We start from the raw sequence: 15,150 nt of genomic DNA on the forward strand, positions 1-15,150 counted from the left end.
TGTCTCGCTCGTAAAGCAACACTTCCGTCAAGGTTATAAATATTTGCTTTATTCACCGGACGGCGCTCGTTGCCTCGGGGGAACCCGAGATGCAAACGAAGAGCGGCGAGCCGCTCGGATCAAACCTGAGATCATCTTTGCTGCCCGCCCAGCGGCCCGGCTCTGAGCCGTGCGTGGGCTTCGGGAGCCCCCGACGAGGGACGGCGACTCTGCTGCTGTCCAAGAGTGTCCGATCAAACGCGCTCAAGTTTGTGACTGAGAGAAAGGCGGAAGGAATGCTTTAGGAAGGAAGGCAGGCCTCCCTCCGGTAAACGGCACCATCACGGGACCACCGTCCGGGACCCGGCGGTCTTGGGCGGCCGCTACCCCGGCGGGTCACTCACACCTTGGTGATCTGTCCCGCTCGTCAAAAGGCTCGTTTTCGGGGTCCGAGTCGGTGGTGTCCGAGTAGCGGTAGTGATCAGGTTCGTTGTCACTGACGTCCGGCGTCATCGACGCGTTGTTCACCTGGCTGCCGCCTTCCTCCGCCGTCTTGGTGAAGAACAGTTTGACCTGAAGGACAGGCGGGGGTGGGGCATCCTTAATAGGCCGCGGAAGGATGACCGCCTACCGTACGGCGCCTCCACTCCAAAGGTCTAGTGATGGGCGAACGTTCTCGCCTGGCCGACAAGGGAAGATCGGAAGCGAGTACCGACCTTAAAGTTGGGCGAGAAGTTCCTGTTGGCTTTGTCCTTGTTGGCCTTGTCCAGGTCGTTCTTCAGCAGCGTCAGAACCAGGAAGTCGCCACCGTCGGCGTCGTCGTCTTCCCGGCTCTGTCGGGTCCCGTCGGATCCGGCGTCCCGCGAGGATCCGCTTTGGCCGTTCTCCAGCTTCTGCGGGTCCTCGTCCGGCCCGGGAATGAAGAAGGTGTTGACCCAGAAGTGGAACATCTTGTCCTGAGAGCCGAAAGGACAGAGAGCGTCCCAAATGGTCAAGGGGTGGCATGGAAACTCAGCTCCGCAAAAGAAGTTTTTGGAAGTTTCCAAAGGAAAAGGCGTCGCTGTCCGAGCCCAAACGCTCACGTCAGGCGCCGGTCAAGTGTTGCTTTGCCAGCGCTCCTCAATCTCATTTGGGATCCTGGCGCCTTTGAGACAATGGCCGCTGCGCAAGTTGCCCGTGCCGTGCCCTCCTCACCTTCTTCATCATCTTGTTCTGCTTGTGGAAGAACTCCACCTTGATGTCGCCGCACACGGGCAGCGGCTGCGGGAACTCAAAGAGCATCAGCTTGTCTTCGCGCCGCGTGTACGTCGGGTTGGACGTGTGGATCTTCACCTTCAGCTGGTAGATGACAAAGAGAGGATCTGCGTGCCACAGGAGCACATTGTGAGCAAGAACAAGGTGAGGCGGGCATGTGCGGGTGGCGACTCACTGCAGGTCCCCCCGGTGAACATGGGAATGGTTTCAAAGAGCATCTTGTGCAAGAGCAAAGCCACGGGCGAGTAGTGAAGTCTCCTCCTCAGTAGCGTGTTGTAGTAGCACACGTAACGCCGCTGGCTGGGGATGGTCACGCCCTGAATAAAACGGGCATGCACGCAGCCAAGACGTCAAACGTTGCGTCAAAGGTGGGCCGCCTTCCTTCCCAAAACGCTCGCAAATTTCAATGGCAGGCGCCCCCCACAATCCAAGAGGCTTTCCCACCTTCTTGTCCCTGGTGCGGGCTTCGCCGTAAAAGTCCAGGGCCTCCCGAGCCTGGCGGAACTTTCCGCGGTGCAGCAGGTAGGCGCAGATCATCACGCCCGTGCGGCCTTTGCCGGCCTTGCAGTGAATGGCGGCCACGTGGCGCTCGTCGCGGCTCAGCCAGGCGTCTAAGTCCTCGCAGAAGGGCTTGATCAGCTCCAGCTGCGGCGGGTTGTGGTCCTCAAACGGGTATTCGGCCACTGGGGGGACAACGCATACGCAGAGCTGGCGCTTTGCTCGTTGGTCAAAGCCGCCGAACAAAAGGTCGGGAGACCCCGCCACGACTTTGAAACGCAAGGCAAGCGAGCGAGCGCGCGCAAGAGCGGCGCCCGCGACGAGCTCACTTATTCCCATCATTTGTGACGTTACAAAATCCAGTTGATCCGTACAAAGCGTGAAACGGTTGACGGCTCGTCTCACCTTGACAGTTGAATTTGGACGTGTCGTAATGTCGCTCGGCGCACCTGCCAAAGACAGCCATTAGCGGTACGCGCGTGCTTGTTGTCGCCGGGTGTTTGGCTTACAGGTTGTAGATCTTGTAGTGGCTTTTGTGCTTTGAGTCCAGAAACCTGCGTCGCACAGTCACCACACGTTGAGAGGGGGAAAGATGAAAGGGGGGAGAGAAACCGCGAGCAGCCTCACCGCACGACGTCGTCAATGTTGTTCCTGTAGACGCCCTCCAGGCGCTCGGCGGGGAAACCCATGGCGATGATGTTGGGGTAGATGTCTGTCGGGCCGGCTAAGGACAAAGTTTGTGCTCTGCCTCTTTTGTCAGCCGTTCATCCACAAAATAGGGCCGCGGTCCTGCCTCCTTTCCTGCTGCAACGCACCCGAATCCAAAGCTCCGGATGGATGCCGAAGAGCGCTTGCTTCGTTAGATTCGGCAGGGAGACGAGCAGGGAAGCCTTTTTTCTTAGTTTTCCTGACTACGTTTCCAAGCCGCACAAACGTGACTTACTTATTTTGCAACATCTTGTTCAGTCCAGTCATTTTGACTCCTACCCTGAACGCCTGTCTTTTGATTTGGTGGGGCCCAGGAAGCATTTGCCACCTCGATTCCGATTCGATCTTATCTTCCTGTTTGCGCTAAAGTTAGCTTAGCACATGAGCCGCCAGGCGAGTGCCATTGCTAGCATTAGCCAGGTAGCATCCTGTCCGGAAGCAGACGTTGCATGCAACGGGAAAGGATACACGTGAGGTCCAGGTCGAAGCCGTCCTCCTGGTACCGTCTCTTTTTTCGGCTGACTATCTCTTTGATGAGCGCTGCCATGGCGACGAAGGATGACGATGGCAATGGCAAGGACGGCGGGACGGCCGCGGGCCACCGCAAGCCCGACGGTCGCCGAGCAAACGTGGCAAAGTGGGAGAGAGTAGCAGTCGCCGACGCTTCCCGCCGGCTCTCGGCAGGATAAGACTCTACCTAGCCGGCCCGCTAGCCGACCGACGGCCCGGCCGTCTCGGCTCTTTGCTGGCTCAGAAACGCCCGACAGCCTCCGGCCCTCCAGCCTGCTCGCACTTGGAGCCTGGCCCTCCAGGTCCTCCTCCCTCCTCCGTCAAGTTCCAAACATCCGCAGTTGGAAGGAGCGAGTGTTGGCGGCCCCGCTCGCCGTGATTTGAGCAGAGCACGACAAGACCAGGACGAGACCGCGATCTAAACGCCAGGCGGGCTCGATAAGCCGACCAAGTCCAGATGGCGGTGGCAATGCCAAGAGACTTCCTTTCTGAACTTTCATAATAAAGGTCTCGCTCCTCTTTTTCGTTATTACGTTTTTGCTTTGTAAACGGAAGAGGAGAGTTATTTTCCGTTATCACGCGGCTCCGTGTACCTTGACGACGCTAGCAGGGTTGCCAAGTGAAGCTGCTTTTGTCCCCCGTCCAAAATGTCAGAAAAGATCATGAGGTATTCAATTAGTCCCTTCAATTCGATTGCACTTGTGGAGGGACACATTACAACACAGACAAAATGCTAATCAACGAAGCGGTCCTCTTTAAAAAAAAAAAACAACGCCGATTTGACTACTACTATCTGTTTTGTCATTTTTCTCTCAGTTGTCGAGCTAAACAAATACTCAATGTGTTGGAAATCAGTCACGTGTTCTGCTGGAATTCCGATCGTTCTATTAAGGGGCCTAAAAAGTCATGATGTTTTTCAAATTAAATCTGACGATCAATTGGTTATCGTAATTTTATTTTTTTCCAAATAGCAGAACTGGCAAAAACGGTATCAGTTGGGGAAAAGAAACAATTGAATGTTTGGAACAGATGAGCGCCATTTCCATTCATTTGACTGACTGGAGATGAAGGAAGGACTTCAACCTGCATCTCAAGCCACCACTTTTGGTTCTTGCAGCCTTTCCGATTCCACAATCACGGCAATCTAAACAAAAAGGCCAGTCGAGGAAGCGGCGAGCCGCAGTTGAGCCAAAACGGGCTCCAGTACGCATTTGCGGCCCTGGCGGGGAGCGCTCAATGCTGGCGGCAGAAGGGCCCCCGAGAGGGCGGCGGGGGCCGTCGGGCGCGCTTCTAAGTGCGGGGCAGCCTGCACATTTCACAGTGCTCGGTGCCGGGCTGGTTCATGAAGGTGCAGTGCGCGCACGACCACATGGCGGAGGAGGACGGGGGGGCCGACGGGTCGCCCGTGTTCTCGAACCCCGCCGACGCCGACGGCTGCCCCCCCACCGTGCCTGGGGGGGAAGGAGGAGACAAACGTCACTGAAGACAGCGGGCAAAGGCAGCGCTCTCAGGATAAATTTGGGCAAGGTCACTCCATTTGACCAGAACTCATTGAATGGACAAGTCTGCTCGGGTCGGGCTCACCACAGGACACGTTTCGTGATTTCAGTCTCAAAATTTTGTGGGAGGGTAGCGGGTTGCTGTCTATTTTCCGCAATTTCCTTTTCTTCTCCGTCACCGAGCGTCACCGAGCGTCACCGAGCGACCGTGCGTATGCCCGGCCGGCGCCAACTTACCGCACAGCTGCTCGATGGTGGCCCACTGCTCTGACTTCTTCCAGGTCTTGGCGAGGTCCCGGTCGCACGTCTTGACGGCGTCCAGCAGAAGGCCGATGCTGTCCTGCGAGAAGGCGTGCCGGGGTGAAGGCGTGTGTGTGTGTGGGTGGGGGTCAGGGGGCTCTGGGCCGGCGCACTCACCTTCAGAGGCATGACCTCGTTGGTGACCAGGAAGAGGAGCAGATGGAAGTCAGACACCGTGTCCAGGAAGGATGCGGAGGCGCACTGAGACAAATAGGTGGCCAGGCTATGGAAGTCCTGCGGAGAGGAGAAAGGCGCCGCCCGCCGCGCATTGGCAGAGAGAAAGGCAGGGCGGGCGGGGCGAGGCGCCCTTACCTGCGTCTCTCCGAGCATTTCTCGGTTCTCGATGGGGAAGCGCTGAGTGGAGCTGAAGGTGAACTGGGGGTCCTTGGGGAACGTTGTGGTGATCTGCCATTCCGAGGAGGCAGTCAAAGTTTTGACAACATGGAGGCAGCCGTTTTGACAAAGCGGCCTCGGCCTTGCCCCTCCAGCCGCAGGTCCAGAAAAGCGCTCGTGGCGACGGTGCTAAGGAACTCACGTCAATGATGAGATACTCGACAGGAAGAGGCCGCGCGAGGAAAGTGACGTCGTTTCCAAACTTGTCTTTGTCCTGTTGACAGAAGGCTGTTCCTTGAGCGCCGTTTGCCAGCGCTCCGCCCCCAGCCCGCCGTTACCTTGAAGAAGACGTCCGGCACGTACTGCTCGGGACTAGACTCTTTGGCGTAGCCCAGCTCGGGCGCGTCCTTACAGGGCAGGAGGCACTCGTCCCTCACCAGGGCCATGCACTGATTGGACACCTGGTAGCCCTCAAAGTGCACCTGGTTGTCCGGACCCCCTGAACGGAACGCCCGCAACAGTCGGCGACAGCGGGCAGAGGAGCCGTGGCTTCGGCGGCGCGGCCTCACCTGTGGCCACCACCGTCACAAACTTGGAGCCAAAGTGTCCGTCCCGAGAGAGTTTGCAGGGGTTGGAATGTTGGTTTTGGAAAAAGCCCGCCGTGATGCACTCCTCCGCGCTCAGGAAGTGAGAGTCCTGATGGGAAAGGGCAAAACGGAAAAGGCTCGCTCACTCGGGCCGCTCTCTCTCGTCGCTATTCTGGAGCCCACCTGGTTTCTGGTGAACCGGACCGTCCCGATCCTGGTGTCCTCCGAGAGCAGGTCCGAGAAAATCCAGCCCACCTTGCGCAGGCCCAGCTTGGCGGCGATCTCGTCCACGGCGGCGGCCCGCGGGTCCTCCAGCAGCTGCAGACTGTTGGCGGTGGCGCTCTGGAGTAAAGCGCACGTCAGTCAGCCGAGGGGAGCCGCCCGGGCCTACAGAGCGGGAGGCGGCGCCGGCTGACCTGCGGAGGCTCGTAGATGGCGGCCACCTCGGCCCGGATGCCCAGCGGGATGTCTTTGTGCTCCGTGTACCTGCCGTACAGATAGCCCACCCTCTGGCTGCCCGTCTTCCGCCAGAAGTCCAGAAAGCGGTCGGCTATGGTGTGGTTCTCAAACATGATGTTGTCCACGTGGCGGTATTTCTGCCCAGCAAAGACAAAGCAGCGGCGTCAAACGTGAGGGCGGACGACGCCGTCAAACGTGAGGGCAGGCGACGACATCAAACGCGACGGCGGCAAACGCGACGGCGGCAAACGCGACGCCGGCAAACGCGACGCCGGCAAACGCGACGCCAGCAAACGCGACGGCAGGCGACTTTGCTCCGCTGGCCCAGCCGCTCGCTTTTGCCGGCAAGAACGGCGGGCTCTGACCTGTCTGTTGAGCGTGATGGCGCTGGGCTGGCACTTAGTGCAGATGCCCTCCGGCCAGGGGGCGTGGCCTTCGCAGCCCGACTTGATCTTACAGCTGATGTTCTCCAGGGCGGCAAACTTCCCCCTGTGCGGCAGGCATCAACATGGCCTTGCTTTCCGTGGACTCGCCATTTGAAACGGCCAGGAGAGACGGGCGCTCACTTGTCGGCTCCTCCGGTCAGCTTTCGCAGGTACGCGTGGAACGACATGTGCTTGACGGGCGGGTCCAGGTGGTTCAGGTAGTCCTCGTCAAAAGGCTGCCAGAGGAGAGGAGCGACGCGCCAAGAGGAAGGAATTAAAGGAGAAGAGATAAAAGTGAAGGAAAGATACAAAGGGCGGGCGGAAGGGCGGACGGCGTTCTGACCTCTAAGGGTACGCAGTGCACGCACTTGCCCAGGGCCCCGTGGCAACATCTGTGACCAGACGGGACAAGTTTACTCAATTCAGACAAAAGCAACGCTTTGGCCCCATTTGCCATCAAAGTGGCAAGGATGCCCCCACCCTAAACCAAGTGTGGCCAAAATACAGGTGCGGGAGGGATCTCATCAACGTTCTCTAACTTGCGCAAGCTCCTCTCTGGCCTTTGGCACGGCACGTTAGCGCAAAGCTAGCACTCGCACGCACGCACGCGCGTCTCCTCACAGCTGCGCGTCTCGGCTCCGGTAGATCTTGCCGTCCTGCTTGGTCAGGAAGCGGTCGATGTCGTCCTCCTGGACGGGCGGCGCCGACTGGGGGCGGGGCGTCGAGAAGGACGAGGAAGCGAACGACGAGGACGAGTGCGGGGCGGCCGTGTCCATCACCTCGGCCGGCGAGCCCGAGGGGAACAAGAAGAGCATGTCGCCGTGCCTGGCGCACATAAACAAAGGCAGCTTAGCGTCGCGTGGTCCCGTGCCTGAGCTCGGCTGTCCGTCGCTCACTTGATCTTCAGCAGGCCGAGGCTTTTGTTCTGGGGGAGGATCTCTCCGGTTTTGTTGCGGTTCAGGTAAACGGCGAAGCAGTTGGAGTTGAAGCCGAACTCTTTGGCCACCTGCCAAGGCCGTCAAAAACACAAACAAAGGCCAGCCGGCCGGCTCAAATCTAACCGCAACTTCGAGCCCGCCAAAGGCAATTCCGGGCAAAGCTGCTCAGCGAGCGCGCTGATATTGAACGTGGCTGAAGCGTCAAAATAGCCAAAGGTTTAAAAAGCAAACACGCGTACCTTGTTGAAAAAGGTTGCGGCAGTCTCCCGCTTGGTGGAAGCGATTTTCTTCATCCCATCTGGAGACTGAACCCGGATGATCTACAAACGACGACACAAAAGCCATCAGAAAAAAGCTCTTGACCATAATCTGATCCATTTCCAATTGGACACTGGCCACAAATTCCTGCCAAGATATTGGGCCAAATGTGACGTACATTGTGACAACTCTCTGTCAATAACGCCTGATTTCATCATGGTATTTTTTGTTGTCGCTTGTATCGCTAGTGAGATGGACTGGCTGGAATAGGTCTCTTTGTTGATGTCAGCAATAAAAGACCAAGTCGTCTTCCATTGCTGATTCATTGCTTAATATCGGAATCGGCATTCAAAAAAGTCCATCTTCGATCGGTCGAATTTAAAACAGCACGAAATCACGTAGGGGGAGGGGACAAATCTAAGCCATTTGTAAGAAACACAATCAACATCAAAATAAAAAGGTACCTGAACAGTAAGGTTGTATGACAGTGACGACTGCGCAAAACAAACACAAACAAGCTCCTTTGACTAGGCAGGCGTCCATTGCGGTTCATGCCACCACATCCAAAGCAAAAGCAAATTTGCCACAAGGGACGGATGGATGGATGCCAAGCACCGGAAAAGTCAATCGATGCCATTGTGAGCACTTGGCCAACTCCTGGCTGACATTTGTGTTGGGGAGTCAAAGGCAAACATTGGCAGCCAGTCAGCTGCCGTTAGCCGCCGGTGAGACGGCCCGGCTAGCAAGCTAATTGTGCTGCCTCATCACTATACGTTCGTCTGGCGTTAGCTGATCGCTGCTAACCGGTTAAGCTAGTTCGCTTTCGCCGCAGCCAGCGAGGAAGACACTTCTTGCTTGCTTGTTGGTTTCAACTTACGATGGTTTCCGCCATGCTGCCACCCGAGCCGGCCGCTGGATGTTGTCGTCTAGTTTCCTGCCTGCTCCGAGCTGAAAAGTTGAACGCTCTTTGACGCCGTGTTTGTCAACGAGACTCCATCCCGAAATCTTCTTCTGATTTGTTTTACGCCAGCTTTGAGACGCATTACCGCCACCTTCTGTTCTGGAGTGTAACTCCCGTCCCAAGTGCACTTTACCTACGTAGTTTTCATTCAACCAGGGCGGCAACGTTCAGAAAGTGCTGCCGACATAGCCTGCTGCAGTTAACTGAGCCTTCTCCCTGCTCCCACTCGAGCCTGTCGAAGCCCAACGGTCATTTGAATTGCAACCGTGTGTTTTCCTTCTTATTTTAGGGAGCATTAAGTCGAAAGCAGGAGTGCCCAATACATGTCCGCTCCACGCCACCTGCGCCGATGGTAACCAGCCCGTTTTTTTGTTTGTTTTTGTTTTCTTTTGTTTTGTTTGTCTGTGTGCTGACATCAAGTAACTTGACTGGCGCGATGACCTGTCTCTGAAGTGTTTGTTTTTTTCTCAAAGGAGATTCAAGTCGAATTTCATTCGGACAAGATGCAGTACGGCCTCCTTCCGTCGGTGTCGCTGTCCACACAGGAAGTGTGATGTGCATTCCAGTTCTTTTAAGTGAATTGAGTCTTTAGAATCGCTCAAAAGATTCGTTCAAACAAATCGTTCAACGAATCTCCCCCCCTCCCCATACATACTGATCCGTTTTTTTTGTTTTGTTTTTTACTTCAATAACACACACAACTAAGCAATACACCTCACAATACACCAGACAAAAAAAATCAAGTAAACACACGGTCATGTTGACAACGGCAACGCACACATTTTTCTCTACATTACAACATCCCGTGGAAACAACCCATGTACATCAAACAATACAACTACACAACCCCCCACCCCCCAACTTTTTTTTAAAATTAATATATATTTAATAATAATTGGCTCGGGTAATTCACGTTTCTTTCTATAATACAACACTTATACACTGATTCGTTGGCAACTGTCTCATTCGGTCGTGAACGGGAAGTCGCGTCACTGCCTCGTCTCGTTCGTGAACGGGAAATACGTCACTGATTCGTAAAGTCACGCCATCTATCTCTCGCTGCTGATTGGTCGTCGGCGAAGATTCACGAGTGAGTGACAGTTAGTGATGTGCATTCCAGTTCTTTTCAGTGAACTGAATCTTTAGAAGCACTTCATTGGGGGAAAAAGCCTAAGTGAAAGTGAAAAGTGCCACACCTGCCCTCACCCCCACTTTCATATTGGCTGTTTGATCTGTGACGTCACTTGGACACACCATTAGGTTCACCGCCATTTTCAGGCGTACTATTTTTTCATATTTGTGCGTGTGTGACAAAAGAAACAAAAACAACTCGCGAGGAAGTGTTTGTGTACATATTCACCAACTGCGTCTCATCTGGCGTGGCTAATCACTCGTACCCTCAACGGAACCCGCGATTGAGGGACCGAAGTGTGTAAATACGAGTATTTGGACGGGGCCCGACTGCAGCGAATATTAGTGTCTGACGCCCCCGTTGGTTACGGACAAGCGTTCCTCCCCAGAAAACAGGCTTCATTCACAGGCTCTACCTGACCTTTAGTCGAAGAGTCATTCTTTTTTCGAAAATGTATGCGTAAACCTGTTTATTTTACGAATATGTCCACTCTATTATTGTAATATTTCAAGTGCCCATCAGATTTATTAGTGTAAGAAATATTACTGGAGTCCCTGCCTCCCCTGTTGACAATAATAGATGGACATTTGGATTTTATGTTTTGCATCAGTATTCTTTTCAAGCGGGAAAAAAAAGATGAGACGAAAGGATCTCCACCAATTGTTTATTTTATTTCTCCGATTCTCTTTTGCAATGCTGACCTGGCTGCCGAGGAAAAGCAAGCAAAATGAAAGCAAATTTCGAGTAAACAACTGCAAACTCTGCACGCGTAAATGATGAGGAAAGCAATGGAAAAGCGCAATGAAGTCACTTCAAAGTCAATTAAGCGTAAAAAAGATGGAAGCCAACACGTCGTGCGGCTGCTACGCTAACGATAAATCAGCAGGTCGCGAGTCGACCGTGAGCAAAGACAGACGGACGACAGCTGGACGGAGGAGCGATGACGACGATGTTTGAGCTTCAACGCCAAGGCGCCTGACAGAAGATGCCATCTAAACACGAGCGGCTGCCGTCAACGATAAAAAAAATAAAATAAAAAATAAATTGTGTATGTATTTTGGGAGGGCTTGTGTTTGTTCTAGCTCAGCATTGGCGAGTTCCGGCTGAGCTCAGATGATTCCGTACTGGGCCAGCTCGTGCAGCTCCAGATGATTGAAGGCCTCCCACGGGCAGATCACCGTGATGTCTAAAAGATGCGAGCAAGCGCGTACACACAATTGAGCAGATTGAGCAGAGGATTGAGAAGAGGAACCCCAAAAAGCAGGAGGACTCACCGGTTCCCAAACCCTCCATCCCGGGGATATCGTCGCCGAAGCTGCACGCAAAGAAGGACAAAAAGGGAGCGTGACGACAATGCGGACAACAGCAATCGATATTGCTGTGAGCGCGCTCAATGTGGACGCACCCCTGAACGCCCTTCTTGGGGGGCTTGCTCTTGAACTGCCGCGTCTGCCTCTGCTTGAACTTGGGGGGGCCCTTGCGTGGGGTGGCCGGACCGCCGCTCACCCGCGTGGCCGACTTGACGTCAGGTTTGGGCGTCTCCAGATTCATCTCCGCCGCCGCGGACGCTTTTCTGCGGAACACGTCAAGGCAGCACTCGTAGGCACGAACGGACACCCGCCCCCCGCAAGGGTGCCGACGGCGAGACGGAACCTCGATGATGTAGAGGTTCCGTTTCTGCCATCGATGAGCGTATTGAAGTCTTCATGTTTTCTTGAGGCGGACGAATTGCTCGCCAATGACGACGACACAACATTGGGTCAGCGTGACCCCGCCGGCGTACGATAGAATGGGAGCTAATCCTAATCCCGGGCTCACTTTCCTAATCTGCCTTTGAGCTGGTTAGTGCCCAAGTGCTGAGCACACACTGGCGCGCTTAAGCGATGACGTCCAGCTGCGGAACACAAAGCATTTTGAAATGACAGGCTCGAGAGCCAGGCCGGAGGTCGGAGGACCCAGGTGTGCTCTTTCTCTCTACGTTCGAGTTCAATCCTCCAACACTGACGATGGAAGTATTTGACGGAGAAAAACATGATTTTTGACATTTCAAAACATGGCAACCGGCCGTAGTGTCACATTTGTGGACACAATCACGTGAAATCCCAAATATCACTGTGGAAGTCAAGCATGGCAAATAAAATGTCTATTTCCCCAAATCCATTTTCAATGTCAGAAATGTGACACAAATTGCCTTCAGACCTTCCTTCTTCTGACATGAAAGCTATTTTCATGAGAAAAAAAATCTTGGGCTTTCCCTCCATTTTTGTTCCCAATTTTCTCCCGTCAAGTCTTTTAGACCCGCATTTCTTTGTTTTATAGTTACAAGAAGCTACAAGGGTCTTGATTTGTTTTTCAAAACTCCAGTTGTTGGTCAAAGCATATTATCGCAAAATCCAAAAGCGTGCCGGATGACTTGAGCTCACATTTGCCCCAAAGTTCCCCGGGTGGACGCGTTCTACTCACGTGCTTCTTTGCTCGCGTGACCGGCGGGCAGAGGACAAGACGGCAGATGAGCCCGACACGAAGACGGCTGGCTTTTATATGGGCGGGATTAGCGGGGACACGCCTCGATAGGCAAGCGGGGCTGGCCAGACCAACCGATGGACGGACGGACGGACGGATAGGCGAGCATAGACGAGACAGCTATGGACAGATGGACAGACAGGTACGAAAGCAACAAATGGGTGGGGCTCAACCAATATGCAGGCAGAGGCTTTGGACGAGGCGCTTGCAATTTGAAAAGAATACGCACCCTGCCAAAAATGGCAAATTCACTCAGATGTGGCGGCTCCCGGCCCTAATCATCTGGTAGACAGGCAGCCAGATGAGATTGGCAATTGGCAAGACAGATGGACAGAAAGGCGGAGAGACACAGGACGACGACGGCGAAGGATGCCGACTGGCGCCGACTGACCTGAGCTGAGCTAACGCTGGCCGAGGCCCCGACGATGTCGCTAATCTGTCATTTTCCGTCACGTTGTAATCCTCCACGCGGTTTCACCTTGCCGCTGTGACGAGCCATTGACAACACCACCGCCAGCGAGCCAGTTGGATGTGGCACCGTTTAATTGACGAGACAGATGCAATCGATAGTACCGCATGCGCACGCCAGCTTTACGAGTCGAGGCGCTCGGCGACCAGACTCGACGACGAGCCGTCGGGCGTCTCGTCGCTCGCTCGCTGACGACATTCGCCTTGCTCGCAGACAGACAATCCAAACCCCTCTCCGTGCCGGAAAGTTCTGCACACAAAGCGAAAACCCAGTGGTGAGTGAGCAAGTCGCCTCACGGTTTCCCAAAGTGGAGTGCGCGCGCTCATTCGGAACCGCCGCGTCACCGGCCAGCCGACTCGCGTGCGCTTCCGACGTACCTGGCTGCGCTCACGTCTTTTTAAGGAGTCGGATCTCCATCTTCAAGAAGGCCTTGAGGTTGTCGTCCAGCACGTTCTCCTCGACGGCGGCCAGCGCTCGCTCGCCGCCGTCGTCGCTGTAGAAGGCCAGCAGCTGCTCGGCGTGCTCGATCCACACGCAGTTGTGGCAGCCGCTCATGCAGCAGTGGGCGGGGGGAGGAGGAGGAGCGGGGGGATCCGGACGACAGGGGGCGCCGCCGCTCTCCGGGGGGGACGGCGGCGCGGGAGGGAGGCTCGCGTCAAAGCACCTGCTGCGGGCGATCCGGCTGAGTGGACCCCACCCCCTCGACAGCACCCACAACTGCAAAACAACAAAGCGAGGGGAGTCGTCGACTCGACAGAAAAAGGAGGAAAAAAAAGGTTGGGCAACTGCTTTGTTCACGCGCGACCGACCCCCAAGTATTTTCGTGGAGACACACCCACAGAAATCATTTTCTCCAAAATACTGCATCCGATTTTCAATTTCAATTCTTGACTCAGCATTTGGACAGAGCCTCGTTTTAGGTAAACCGTGTCACGTTGCGGAAACAAAATGAGGCTGAAATTGTGAGTCACAGATGGATGAATATCGGGAACAGGGAGAAAATGTGCTTCGTTGTCTCTCTTTCACGCCACTTGACCGGGACAACATTTCTTAACTTTTGGGCTTTCAATGAATGTATAACTTGTGACGAAAAACACACATTAACTAACGAGAAGGGGGACAAACGAAAATGATATTAAAGACCTCAATTGCCATCTAGTATGACATGTCATTGGAGCTTTTTGCCGGCTGCTTTTAAATCGAGAAAATGAGTTGAAGCTCGTTTTGTGCAACTCGCAGCTTCACGGGAGCATCTATTCGCAAAGAATAAGGCGTAGTATTTCCGTCGCGGGCGGGCGGACGGACGGACCGACGGATGGGGAGGGAAAAAGAGATTAGATCAATTACGTAGCAGGCTAACGATGGCTACCAACCTTGCGTAAAGACGCAGACGACCTTGTCGCGTTCGCCACCAAGTAAACCATCGTGAGATTAAAACAACAACAATTTGGGTATTTGGACGTGTTGATCTCCAAACTAGGGTCTTGAGGAGAGAAAAATCTAACTGATGTCTCCAATTTGTAAGCGAGAGCGTCTTTCCGTTCTCCCGGAAGTCAAACCTGGTCAACAAAAGCATTGATTGGCCGCGAGTGTGAACTACGAACCATGTAAACAAAAGCATTGATTGGCCGCAAGCAGGAAATACGAACCAATCCGAAACGACTGGTAGCTGTGCTAACCAATGAACAAGCGGTTGAAACCTTTGCGTTTACAAAACATGTCCAGGGAGAAGGCGATACTGTTCTCCGTGTCATTGTAGCACACTTTTGAGACACGAAAACACACCCAATTTATGGCCACTGCAAGTGTTGAAAGTCCTGGAACACTGGCTACGAACGGGAGGGGGGGGGGGGCAGGCTAGTGCAGCCATCCCATTATACTTCCAAACGTCGTATTCGTCGTTCATCGTAGAGGATAAGGAATACCTTATCCGTGAGCGTCCCGTGAGCGTCTTTGCACTGCCATCCATATTTCACTCTGACAGTTTGCGAGTGAAAGTACAGCCACGCGTTTAGGTGTTACTCGTGCCGACCGAACGAACACCTACCGCGCCAGTGAGCCTGCGCTGTCTGGGGGAGGAGGCGGACTCCAGAGGGAGAGCGAGGACCAGGGAAGAAGGGAAGAAGGAAGGGAAGAAGGAAGGAAGGAAGGAAGGAAGGAAGGAAGGAAGGAAGGAAGGAAGGAAGGAAGGAAGGAAGGAAGGAAGGAAGGAAGACCAACAGACAGACAGAAAGAAGCCTCTCCCATACGCGACTTTAACACTCTCACACGGGCCTGCAAGCTTTTTCGCCCCAATTTGGGAGTGGGCTTGAAGCCA

General features: G+C 54.3%; 4 protein-coding genes across 7 annotated transcripts; all 4 read right to left on the reverse strand.

Moving 5' to 3' along the window:
* Window positions 1-27: 27 nt before the first annotated feature.
* LOC147039020 (phosphatidylinositol 3,4,5-trisphosphate 3-phosphatase and dual-specificity protein phosphatase PTEN-like) lies at window positions 28-3,426 on the reverse strand. 2 transcript variants are annotated; one of them, XM_085903381.1, is made up of 11 exons: window positions 2,908-3,426; window positions 2,359-2,443; window positions 2,241-2,285; window positions 2,137-2,180; window positions 1,678-1,916; window positions 1,409-1,550; window positions 1,312-1,340; window positions 1,174-1,239; window positions 696-935; window positions 384-552; window positions 28-255 (listed from the first exon to the last, which is right to left on the reverse strand). In XM_085903381.1, the coding sequence occupies exons 1-11, from the start codon at window positions 2,984-2,986 to the stop codon at window positions 53-55; spliced, it is 1,341 nt and encodes a 446-aa protein (XP_085759507.1). In that variant the 5' UTR covers window positions 2,987-3,426; the 3' UTR covers window positions 28-52. The 2 variants fall into 2 exon arrangements, with proteins under 2 accessions (XP_085759507.1, XP_085759506.1); XM_085903380.1 differs by having other exon boundaries at window positions 1,174-1,340; window positions 2,908-3,424.
* A 277-nt stretch (window positions 3,427-3,703) lies between these two features.
* nploc4 (NPL4 homolog, ubiquitin recognition factor) lies at window positions 3,704-9,239 on the reverse strand. Of its 2 annotated transcripts, none has more exons than XM_085903378.1 (16): window positions 8,626-9,239; window positions 7,730-7,810; window positions 7,449-7,558; window positions 7,174-7,377; window positions 6,896-6,944; window positions 6,694-6,788; window positions 6,493-6,616; window positions 6,085-6,264; window positions 5,852-6,010; window positions 5,651-5,777; window positions 5,420-5,580; window positions 5,284-5,355; window positions 5,060-5,153; window positions 4,866-5,005; window positions 4,686-4,788; window positions 3,704-4,400 (listed from the first exon to the last, which is right to left on the reverse strand). In XM_085903378.1, the coding sequence occupies exons 1-16, from the start codon at window positions 8,638-8,640 to the stop codon at window positions 4,240-4,242; spliced, it is 1,875 nt and encodes a 624-aa protein (XP_085759504.1). In that variant the 5' UTR covers window positions 8,641-9,239; the 3' UTR covers window positions 3,704-4,239. The 2 variants fall into 2 exon arrangements, with proteins under 2 accessions (XP_085759504.1, XP_085759505.1); XM_085903379.1 differs by having other exon boundaries at window positions 3,709-4,400; window positions 4,866-4,982; window positions 5,061-5,153; window positions 8,626-9,237.
* Window positions 9,240-10,488: 1,249 nt separating this feature from the next.
* Window positions 10,489-12,815, reverse strand: pde6gb (phosphodiesterase 6G, cGMP-specific, rod, gamma, paralog b). Of its 2 annotated transcripts, none has more exons than XM_085904679.1 (4): window positions 12,756-12,815; window positions 11,247-11,414; window positions 11,116-11,156; window positions 10,489-11,027 (listed from the first exon to the last, which is right to left on the reverse strand). In XM_085904679.1, exons 2-4 carry the CDS (start codon window positions 11,390-11,392, stop codon window positions 10,951-10,953), a joined length of 264 nt encoding a protein of 87 aa, XP_085760805.1. In that variant the 5' UTR covers window positions 11,393-11,414; window positions 12,756-12,815; the 3' UTR covers window positions 10,489-10,950. The 2 variants fall into 2 exon arrangements, with proteins under 2 accessions (XP_085760805.1, XP_085760804.1); XM_085904678.1 differs by lacking the exon at window positions 12,756-12,815 and adding an exon at window positions 12,305-12,447.
* Window positions 12,816-12,934: 119 nt separating this feature from the next.
* On the reverse strand, window positions 12,935-14,444 carry oxld1 (oxidoreductase-like domain containing 1). Its single transcript, XM_085904677.1, has 3 exons — window positions 14,207-14,444; window positions 13,211-13,550; window positions 12,935-13,082 (listed from the first exon to the last, which is right to left on the reverse strand). The coding sequence occupies exons 1-2, from the start codon at window positions 14,255-14,257 to the stop codon at window positions 13,221-13,223; spliced, it is 381 nt and encodes a 126-aa protein (XP_085760803.1). The 5' UTR covers window positions 14,258-14,444; the 3' UTR covers window positions 12,935-13,082; window positions 13,211-13,220.
* Between the last annotated feature and the right edge of the window lie 706 nt (window positions 14,445-15,150).

Source organism: Syngnathus leptorhynchus, chromosome 22 (genome assembly GCF_054491065.1).
Source record: "Syngnathus leptorhynchus isolate UIUO chromosome 22, UIUO_Slep, whole genome shotgun sequence".
NCBI classification, from domain to species: Eukaryota; Metazoa; Chordata; class Actinopteri; order Syngnathiformes; family Syngnathidae; genus Syngnathus; species Syngnathus leptorhynchus.

Coding starts and splice junctions, on each gene's coding strand:
- nploc4 (XM_085903378.1), bottom strand. Junction 7,559..7,729: donor CCGCAACCTTTTTCAACAAG/GTACGCGTGTTT, acceptor CGGCCTTGGCAG/GTGGCCAAAGAGTTCGGCTT. Junction 6,265..6,492: donor CCATCACGCTCAACAGACAG/GTCAGAGCCCGC, acceptor TTTGCTGGGCAG/AAATACCGCCACGTGGACAA.
- LOC147039020 (XM_085903380.1), bottom strand. CDS start 2,986: ATGGCAGCGCTCATCAAAGAGATAGTCAGCCGAAAAAAGAGACGGTAC. Junction 2,444..2,907: donor CTTCGACCTGGACCTCACGT/GTATCCTTTCCC, acceptor CCGGCCCGACAG/ACATCTACCCCAACATCATC. Junction 256..383: donor GCGGGACAGATCACCAAGGT/GTGAGTGACCCG, acceptor CCTTTCTCTCAG/TCACAAACTTGAGCGCGTTT.
- pde6gb (XM_085904679.1), bottom strand. CDS start 11,392: ATGAATCTGGAGACGCCCAAACCTGACGTCAAGTCGGCCACGCGGGTG. Junction 11,157..11,246: donor CCCAAGAAGGGCGTTCAGGG/GTGCGTCCACAT, acceptor CTTTGCGTGCAG/CTTCGGCGACGATATCCCCG. Junction 11,028..11,115: donor GATGGAGGGTTTGGGAACCG/GTGAGTCCTCCT, acceptor CGCATCTTTTAG/ACATCACGGTGATCTGCCCG.
- oxld1 (XM_085904677.1), bottom strand. CDS start 14,257: ATGGTTTACTTGGTGGCGAACGCGACAAGGTCGTCTGCGTCTTTACGC. Junction 13,551..14,206: donor CGTCTGCGTCTTTACGCAAG/GTTGGTAGCCAT, acceptor GTTGTTTTGCAG/TTGTGGGTGCTGTCGAGGGG.